The 10618-nt window shown below is 37.7% G+C and overlaps 1 protein-coding gene across 1 annotated transcript in view; it reads right to left on the bottom strand.

Moving 5' to 3' along the window:
* Positions 1 to 10618, bottom strand: part of CSNK1G3 (casein kinase 1, gamma 3) — a 151150-nt gene that overhangs the window by 10508 nt on the left and 130024 nt on the right. Inside the window, 2 exon segments of the mRNA XM_006886000.1 lie at positions 3801 to 3824; positions 5020 to 5126. Of these exon segments, the coding sequence (XP_006886062.1) occupies positions 3801 to 3824; positions 5020 to 5126 (131 nt within the window).

The following is a 10618-nucleotide window of genomic DNA, read 5'->3' as shown; positions in this document are numbered from 1 at the left end:
CAAGACCCTATGATGATGAAGGAGGAAGTTCAAGTTGCTCTGAAGGAATTGGCAAAAAACAAGGCTCCAGGAGTTGACTGCATACCAATTGATTTATTTTATTCAATCTGTAGGCTGAGCAAATTATTCTAGAAGCTGTACTCTACAAAGAGGAATGTGGCATCAGGATTGGAGGGAGACTCATCAATAAATAATCTGTGTTATGCAGATGACAGAACCTTGCTTGCTGAAAGTGAGTAAGAGTTGAAGTGCTTGTTGCTGAAGATCAAGGATTGAAGTCTTTGATATGATTTGCATCTTAATGTCAGGAAAACAAAGATTCTTACCAATGGAAGAAAAGGTAACATCATGATGGATGGAGAAGAGATTGAAACTGTCAACAACATTTTTCTTGGATCACAATTAAGACCCTTAGCACCAGCAGTTAGGAAACAAGGAGATGCACTGCACTGGGAAAACCTGCAGTTTGGGACCCCTCCAAATTACTGCAGAGAAATGATGTCAGTTTTGAGAACTAAGATACATCTGATTCAGGGTGTAGTCTTTCTGATCATTTGCTATGCATCTAATAGTCAGGCAGTGACTAAGGAGAAGAATTGATGTCTTTGAGTTGTGATGTTGGAGAAGAACACTGATCACCCCATGGATTGCCAAAAGAAAACAAATATGTCTTGGAGAGGGTGCAGCCAGAGTGTTCGTTGGAGGCACAAATGATGAGGCTTCCCCTCACATACTCTGGGCATGTTGCTAAGAGGGACATGGAGAGGGACATGATGCTGGGAAGGGCAGAGGGTTGGCAAAGGAGAGAAAAACCCTCGACCAAGTGGATTGACATGGTGACTACCACAATGGGCTCCTATGTGTCAGGAAGTGTGAGGATGGCACTGGATAGAACAGTGTTCAGATCTTTTGTTCGTAGGGTCACCATGAGTCGTACTTGACTCAACAGCACCTAAAAACAACAACAAGAACAAATATTGTACTCAACAGATTGAGTTAAAAAGATAATTAATAATTGAGTTTAAAAAAGAACCTGTGTCAATCATACATAAAAAGAGGAAAAGCTGGAAAGGAAATTCAAGCAGGTTCTTAGATACCTAACATGGTAGAAAATAAGTACTTGATCACACACAGAAAATATTTCAAAAGAGCACAATGTTCAAGATAAATATTATCAACTAAATAAGCTAATCCTTTTGGTTTAAATAAGACTTTTGTTGTTCTTAGGTATCATTAGTTGCTCATGACTTATAGCCATCCTATGAAACAACAGGTCAAATTTTGCCTGATTCTGAGCCAAACGAAACTTTAGAGGATAATTTCATTTAAAGATTATCTCATGGCAACAGTTTTAAGAGTTCATTCAACATCTATAGTGCCAAAGTTTGCATGCCAGAAAAATCGTGACTTTTGTTCTGCATTCTTCCCCTTTTAATTAGGATACTTCCACAAATTCTTTGATCAAATATCCAATAATGGTAGCCAGGCACCATTCAGTTATTCTAATTTAATGGCAAAGGAGTTATCTATTCATAGAAGCAATTAAGCATGCACTCATTTCTTCTTATTATTCCTGACTTCTTCCTCTCCTGCTCCAGATGAACAGACACTAACTGTTTTATCTTGGGTGTTTGCTTACATGTTTTTTAACACTCTAGGCACTATGCAATGAACTACGCGTTAGAATTATTAATGTTGTTAGTCTCATTTGAGTATGACTCAAAGTGACTTTGTGAACAACAGGTCTGATCTGTGTTATCCTGGGCCATCATCATCATCAGTCATCTCTGACATAGGCAAGCTCATTTCCACTTCTTGGAAGAAATGCAGCCAGAGTGCTCTCCTTAGAGGCATGGATGACAAAGCTTTGTTTCCACACTTAGGCATGTTGCTAGGGAAAGGCTATTCCCTGGAAAGGAAATTATGCTTGGAAAGTGATGGGTCAGCAAAAGAGAGCAAGGCCCACAATGAAATGGAATGAAGAGTTAGAATAGAAGCATTAAAAATGTTATCAGGCTAGTAATTTGGGATTTCCATGAAATTATGAGTATTGAGGGTACCATGGACTGCGAGGAAAACAAACAGATTCATCCTGGAAAGGGTCTAGCCAGTCTGTTCCTTGGAGGCAAGGATTCTAAGGCTCTGTCTAACATACTTTAGAGATGCTGAAAGGAGGGACAGATCCTTGGAGAGGGACATCATGCTTGGTAGGGTGGAGGGACAGTCCAGAAGGGGAAGGCCCCCTATGAGGTGGATTAATTCTGTGACTGGGTAATCGGGATGGGTGTGTCGGAGAGGGTGCACTTGGCACAGGACAGAGCAGAGTATAGAGTCGCAAGCGACTCGATGGCACATAACAACAACAACAACACACTCTTCAAACTCAAAACCATGAAATCAAATCCCATGAGGTGCCATAAGCCACCTCAACAGCTACTCTGGTATCTCACTCTCATTCTTCCTGGTTTTGGTAAAAATGTAACTATTATTTGCTGAATGAATGAATGATCTTAAATTTTCTTCTGTTTTTTGCTTCACTCTACTCATGCAAATTTCTATCTTGGGCTCACTGTCATCTCAACTGTTAATGTCATTCTTTCTCTCTCTAGGTGATCTCATTTCTACCCATTGCTTTAAAACTCTTATGTTAATAACTTCTTTTTTTTAAATTTTATTATTTTTGTGTGAGTGTACCATCAAATCAGATCTGACTGGTACAGGAGGAGATTGTCCCTCCTTCCCCGGCAGAGCATCTGGTGGATTCGAACCATGTGCCTCTGGGATTGTAGTTGCAGCTCCTTACTACTAGTCCACCAGAGCTCCCCGTATGTTAATAACTTCTGATTTTGTATTTCTAACGTACTTCTAATTTTTTGTCACTTTCATCAGTAAGCTTAAGATTAAACTTAAAACTCACAACTAAGTATAAGCCAGATTTGCTACTGCATATATATAAAATGTTCTGAAGCCCATTAAACTGAGTTATTCTGTCAACAAACTCCCTAGTCAAAACTGATCATTGCTATTTAAAAATCAATATCCACAGAAGCCTCCTCCTATTTAATATGGTAAATAAATGTAACTTTAGAAGGTATATAAGATTCATCTTGATATGAGTAAAAGTTTCCAAACTTTTACTCTAAGTAACTTTTTAAAGCTGACTCAAAACTGTCCTGAAACTAAGAAAAGTACTTTAAACACAGCTTTATAATTAAAATAGATGTCAGAAAATAATTTAAATATTATTTCTACTAATGGAAGTATTACTTTTATAGTATCAGCAATTAGCAGTACATTAAATGTGAATTATTCATTATACAACATAGTTTATAACAAAATTTACCACTATATACCGTATGTATTCACTGGCAGTAAGCACCATCAGTTAGTAAATGGGCAAGGTGAGATGGGACAGCAGGCTACAATACATATTCAAACAGGGAAAAAGAAAACTTAACTACAAAACCTATCTTTCTATTCAAAATAGCAAATAAAGAATCCACGTTGCACAACGAATGCACAAGCACAAGCAAGGTTGGTGGTGTACTATCTACTCAATTAAAAGGTGCTCCCAAATCTATGTCACTTGAAGCAAAAAAGTTGCAGCAGGCAAAAGAGCTCCTCGAAGAATTATTTCTTCTTGTTCAAAGTTTATGCTAATGGCATAGAACACTTTGAGTAAACCAATCATAATTATGTTGTTGAAAAATTTGTTTTTATATACAAAATGGGTCTGATTTTGTAAAATTTAGTAAAGCATCAATGGAGCTATTTCTGCCTGCCTACACTTGAGAACTCACCACATGTTCAACACTTTCTGGCAGCTATACATACACACACACAGAAAAAAAAAATACAAGGAAAAAAAAGAGAGAAAGATCATCAGAAAACAGCCCACATTGAAATGATCACACTGTTTTTCATGCTTAATTTTTCCAAGCAGCCTTTTTATTATTTACATTCACAAAAAGTTTCATTTAAACTAGTAATAAAGCATGCAGGATGGGATAATAATTATTTACTCTTATGCTGGCAGAAAAATAAATGAACATCTATTTTTAAGCAGTAACTTTCATGCATAAACACTGCTAAAAAGAGACTGAGTAAGATGGGTTCAATAATGTATACTGCACTGAAACAGAGGAGGGAGAGAACCGTCTAAAAGAGAGATGTAACTGGGTATTTCTGTCATCACAGGAGACTAGAGCGAGGGCTGCATGGTGGAGGGGACCTGGGGGAGTGTTTGTAAAACAATGAAAGAATCTTTTCTTTTACTTTTCCATAATTTTTGGACTCATGTACTTATAACTTGTTAGTCAAATTTGTGTCTTCTAGGTTGCAACACCCCCATGATACATCTTGAAGGATATGTACATGTACAGCCAAGCACAATCAATAAGAGTGCATCTGAATTCCAAAATCAATCTCCATAATAGTCTATGTGTTTCCTACTGCCAAAGGGGCCCTTTAGAGTAGTGAGAGAAGATCTTCACCCTGAAACCCACAGCGTCCCTTTTCAGCAGTAGGTAGCTAAGAGAATACGCCGTCCCCTTTTCCTTATGACTCAGGGTGAAGTCTCTCTCAGGGAGGAGTGATAGGGAATGGCAAAGGACACACTGACAAAGAAGATTAATCAGAACTGGCTTTGACAAGCACTGTGGCATTTGGACAAGAACAAACTGGGAGGAGGGTAGAGAGAATAGTGCAACAATGAATGAGTGGAAGCCCAAAATCTCTGTAAATGTTTATGAAAATTAATAAAATATAATTATAGAAAAAAAACTATTCTGTTAATCTTAAAAAAGGAACTTTGAGCACAATTCTTTAAAAATAACTTTATAACTTAAGTATTTATTGAAATATCACTCCTAAAACCTAAGTGATTAAAATAACTAAACACTGATTTGCATGCAACTAGTCTTGAAATCTTTTCTAAAAGTAATTGTACATGACCATCAATCTCAAGCATGCAGCATTTAAGGAAAAATGATTACCAAACTGAGCATAATGAATACGCACTTAGTTTCATCCAACACTTCCACTTCTGTAGGGGCCGTGATGGGTGCATTTGAACGTCCTGCAGTAGGGTCATCTGTGTTTAATTCTCCATTTGTAGAACTTACAACCTGCGGGCGGGGGGGAACCAAGAAAGCCTATATATATATATATATATATATACACTTATGTATATGCAAGTGTGTGTGTGTGTGTGTGTGTGTCTGTGTGTGCATAGGTGTACATGGTCATGTGTCACTTCACATCCATGATACATTCTATGAAATAGGAGCTTATACAATTTAGATTTTGGATGAATACCATCTCATTTACAGGCAGTCCAGGGATTATGAAAGACTCCCATTCCTAAATCTAATTTAAGTGGAATTTCTACACACATTACAACATTCAGATATGGTTCATATCAATATCTTAAAAAATACTTTTTTGTGTTCAGCTTATTCTCCTAGTCATAAAAAAAAATTAAACATTTACAGGTACCCTAAAACATCTTTAACATTTAGTACAGCAATAATAGTAGTAATTTTTTGATGTGTATAGTAAACTACCACTTGTTTGCTATCAAGAATCACTCACTGTACTTTGACTTTTTTAATATTACAGCCTTTCCTGTTCTGTAGTTAGGACAACAGATGTCTATGTGGACAGTCTACATATAAATGTATTAAAAAATATATATATGATATAATAAATATAATTAAATTAAAATATTTAAATTAGAACATTAATGTGAATAATAAAAATTAGTATGGAGTTGCTCATAATTGAATGCAGTAACAGGGCCAACATGTTACAATCAATACCAAATTTTATGATTTCCTTTCCATTTTTATATTTTGGTTTTAAGTAACTTTCCTTTTGATTTTAAGACTACCTCCTAGACTTAAGTCTCAATGACTAACCTCTGTGCATTTATTTCCTGTGGCACATTAATGTATCATTAATTATTTCTTTTTTTAAGATTCCATTGTTTCTACTTTCAATAGAGTTTTCACTTCAACCCATAACTTTACTCAGCTCGTTTACCACGAAGTACATACCAAGACCATTCCTTAAACTTGGTCAAGTGCTAAATGCAGGAGTCATGGCAATTCCACTCTGACTTAAACAAAAACCCCGTGTCTAACTATAAGCCCTCATTCCTATGTACATTGCAAGCACAATCAGTTCTCATCACCTCCAGTATTACTAAAGAGCCCTAGTACAAACTTATTTTCCAAATAAAATAGGTATCTATGAACTGATTTTTCTCCTTATATTTGTGCTCTCCATAATGTAGTCTCTGTGCAGCCCACATGGAGCTTATTTTATGATATATGCCAAATCACATATAATTTCCTGCTTAAAACTCTCCTATTGCTGTCTGCATATTTCATTCCAATTAAAAGTCTACATTCTTTACTTTATGAACTCTCACATGATCTAATACTCAACTACCTCTCTGATTTCATGCATCTTTTCTCTTCACTCAATTATTTTACATCTCCTAGGTCAACCACATCCTCATCATAAGGCCAGGCATTATCTCTTCTCGTTGTCTGGAATTCTTTTCATACCTATTTGTTTTCATCTACTTGTTTTTCAGATTCTTGGAGAACATATTCAAGTCAAGTCCATTCCAATCAGATACATTCTTATATGTCACCCAATTGTTTAAACTCTAAATGGCAGTTATCAATGTTAATACTTCTTTTGTTCATTGTGCTTCTCCATACTGACTGCTAGCTCCACTATCATTTAAGTTCCATGACAAAAAAGTTGTCTGTCTTGTATTTCACTGCATCTCTCCATTCAGAATAAATAATAAATATTTGTTGAAATCAATAAATGCACATGTGCATGAATGAAATCAAGCAAAATAAAGCCCTTAGCAATCCTCCCAAAGTCTCTTGGTCCATCAAATTTGAATATATAATCAATATAGCTGGATTAACAAAAAATTTAAAGAAGTATCACATGAATAAGAATCAATGGTAACACAGGAAGTAATTCAAGCTGACCAAAGACATTAGGAAAAAAAAATAAGACTCCAGGTACAGATGGGATGCCAATTATAGATGCAATCCTGGACATGCTTACTAGTCTATGTCAGGAAATCTGGAGCACAGCTGCCTGATGGATACTAGGAGAGATTAATATTTGTTTGTTCCCATTCCCAAGAAAGGTTTTCCAACAGAATGTATAAATTATCAAACAATATCGTTACTATCACATGCAAGCAAAATGCTGCTAAAGATCAGTCAAAAACAGTGGGAACAAAACACTGACAGAGAATTACCAGAAATTTAGGTTGAGTTTAGAAGAGGCCATGACATCATGGATATCACTGCTGAAGTCAGATGGATCCTGACTAAAAGCAGAGAATACCAGAAGAATTTCTATCCGTGCATTATTGACTATGCAAAGGCATCTGACTGTGTGGATAGTAATATATTATGGGTTAACACTGAGAATCTCAGAATACTTAATGGTACTCATACACAATCTCTATCTAGACCAAAATGTTGTCTGAACTGAACACTGGATAAAGGGAACACTGGATGGTTTAAAATCAAGAAGGATGTGTGTCAGGGATGTATCCATTCTGTATACCTATTCAATCTACAAGCTGAGCAAATAATTTGTGAAGCAAGACTCTGAAGAATGTGCCATCAGGATCACAGGAAGATTCAGCAACAACCCGCGCTACACAGATGACAAAACCTCGCTTGCTGAAAGGCAAGAGGACTTGAAGTGCTTGCTGAAGAAGATAAAATACTACAGCCTTCAATATGGATTGCATCACAATATAAAAAAACCAAAAGTCCTTACCACTGGGTCAATGGACAACATAATGAAAAATGAAGAAAGGTTTGAAACTGTCAATGATTTCATCTTACTTGGATCCACAATCAACACCCTTGGTACTAGCAGTCAGGAAATAAGAACATGAATTGCTTTGGGAAGTCCTCTGTAAGGACTTCTCCAAAATACTGAAGAGCATTGACATCAGTCTGAATACGAATATGTGCATGACTCTGATTATGGTCTTTTCCACTGCTTGCTTCGCATCTGAAAGTTGGCCACTGACTGAAGATGACAGAACTGATGCCTTTGAGTTATGCTATTGGAGAAGAGTACTGAATATACCATTGACTGTCAAAAGAACAGGTACATCTTGGAAAAGGTGCAGCTGGATTGCTCCTGGAGAGAAGCATCACAAAGCATTGTGTCTCAATCCCAGACATGTTGCTTGTTGTTGTCTGTAGGTTCCCTCAAGTCAAATATGACTCATAGTGACCCTGTGAACAAAAGATCTGAACCTTGTTCTATCTTGAGCCATCCTCACACTTCTTGACAAACAAGAGTCCACTGCAGCTGTCATCACGTCAATCCACCTGGCCGAAGGTCTTCCTCTCCTTTGCCAACCCTCCACCCTTCCCAATATCATGTCCCTCTACAAGGAACAGCACGTCCTAGCAACATGCCCAAAGTATGTGAGACAAAGCCTCATCACTCTTGCCTCCAAAGAGCACTCTAGCTGTGCCTCTCCAAGTCATATCTGATTGCTCTCTGGGCCATCCATGTTGCTAGGAGAGGTTATTCCTTGGAGATGGGTATCATGCTTGGAAGGGTGAAAGGTCAGCGTAAGAAAGGAAGACCTCCAGTGAGATGGTCTGTTACAACGACTGGAGTAATGGCTCAGGTATATCAGAGATGGTGAAGATGGCACAGGATACCACAGACTCCAGATGTGTTTTTCGTAGGGTTGCTTTAAGTCGTACTCACCTTGATGGCACCTAGTAATAACAATAAACTCTTAATTATGGAAATTCAGTCTCCTAGATCTTATGGAAAGGTGTTCTGGTGGCCTGGTGGCAAGAAGCTGTATTGCTAACACGAAGATATACAGTCTAAATCCACCAACTGCTCGAGAAAAAGATGGGCAATCTCCTCCTGTGCGATTATACTGCCACTAAAATCCTGGTAGAGGGTTAGATGAGTCAGTCCCAATTCAACAGATCCTATGTAGAAAGCTTCGGTAGTGTATTCTGTAGTAAGCTGTACCCTAGTCAAGGCCACAGAATATCTCACTGGTGGTTTGAATCCACCAGCTACTCTGAGGAAAGAAGCTGGGTAATTTCTTCCGACATGATACAAACTCTGAAAACTCACTGGAGGATCAGCTATGCGTCAGTTCTGACTCCACAGCAATGACTCTGACTGACTTTGAGATCCCATGTGGTTCAAGTACTCAGAATTGATTTTGCATTTGTACAGACAGCTGAAAACACACAAAACTGCCATGGCAATGTTCAGAGACAACTAAAGGAATTACTGGAGAAGAATATTCTTACATTTACCTTTCTGCTACTTATACCATTCTCCTGAGGTTTGCATACATTTATCTTTATTCCCTTCTTCATAAAAACATTTAAAATTTATATTGAAAATAATTTGTGTCTTTATTCTTAAATTTTAAAATGTCAGCACTCTGAAACTAAATTGGAAAGAAGCTACAGAACTGAGTTCCTATCTCATACTTTTCCATTTTCCACTGTTTTTAACTAGCAGAATTTCTTTTACAATGTAGATAATAAAATATTTCACTGAAAAATTTCTGTTGCTATGATATAATGTTCAATAGAGTTCTTCTCTTTCCTTTTGCTCAAAGGCCTAGATAGTTCTATTCTACATCAAATTGTTGTTGTTATGTGCCATTGAATTTCTTGCAACTCATAGTGACGCTATGTACAACAGCTCTGAAGCCTGCCCTGTCCTGAGTCAGTCTCACTGCCTCAGACACAATTACCCCACTGCCCTCATTACTGTATCAATCCATCTCATCCTGGGTCTTCCTCTCCTGTGCTGTCCCTCCACCCTTCCAAATATGATTTCCTTCTCCAAGGACTGGTCTCTCCTGGCCACATGGCCAAAGTATATGAGATGGAGTTCCTAAATCCTCCAAAAACAAACTTGGCTTCACCCTCTCCAAGATAGACCTTTTTATTTTCTTGGCAGTCCATGGCATGTTCAAGAATCTTCTCCAGCACCACAATTAAAAGGCATCAATTCTTCTATCATCCTTAGTCATTATCCAGCTCTTTGATACATTAAGTAATTGCGAAGACCATGGACTGGATCACACGCACCTTAGTTTCTAGACTGACATCATTGCTTCTCAGTACTCTGGAAAGGTCCCTGTCAGCAGATTTACCTAAAGCAATTCATCTTTGATTTCCCGACTGCTGGTGCTAAGACTGTTGATTGTGGAGCCAAACACGCTGTAACTGTTAACAAACCAAATCTCTCCTCCAGCCATCATGGTGCTGCCAGTTGGTCCAGTGGTGAGAATCTTTGCCTTCTTGATGTTGAGCTTCAACCAATGTTGAACACTACAGTCCTTGACCTTCTGCAGCAAGTGTTTCATGTCCTCCTTAGTTTCAGCAAGCAGGGTTGTGTCATCTGCATAACATAGGTTGTTGATAAGTCTTCCTCCAAATCTGAGGCCACATTCTTCCTCTTAAAGCCCAGCCTCCTGAATGATCTATTCTGCATTTAGGTAAAAATAAAGCCCCAGGAATTGATGAAATACCAATTGACATATTTCAACAAACAGATG

Source organism: Elephantulus edwardii, unplaced genomic scaffold (genome assembly GCF_000299155.1).
Source record: "Elephantulus edwardii isolate Elephantulus edwardi_28Jun2011 unplaced genomic scaffold, EleEdw1.0 scaffold00046, whole genome shotgun sequence".
Lineage (NCBI taxonomy): Eukaryota > Metazoa > Chordata > Mammalia > Macroscelidea > Macroscelididae > Elephantulus > Elephantulus edwardii.
Note: the sequence above shows the minus strand (reverse complement) of the source record. Positions and strands in the feature narration are given on the sequence as shown.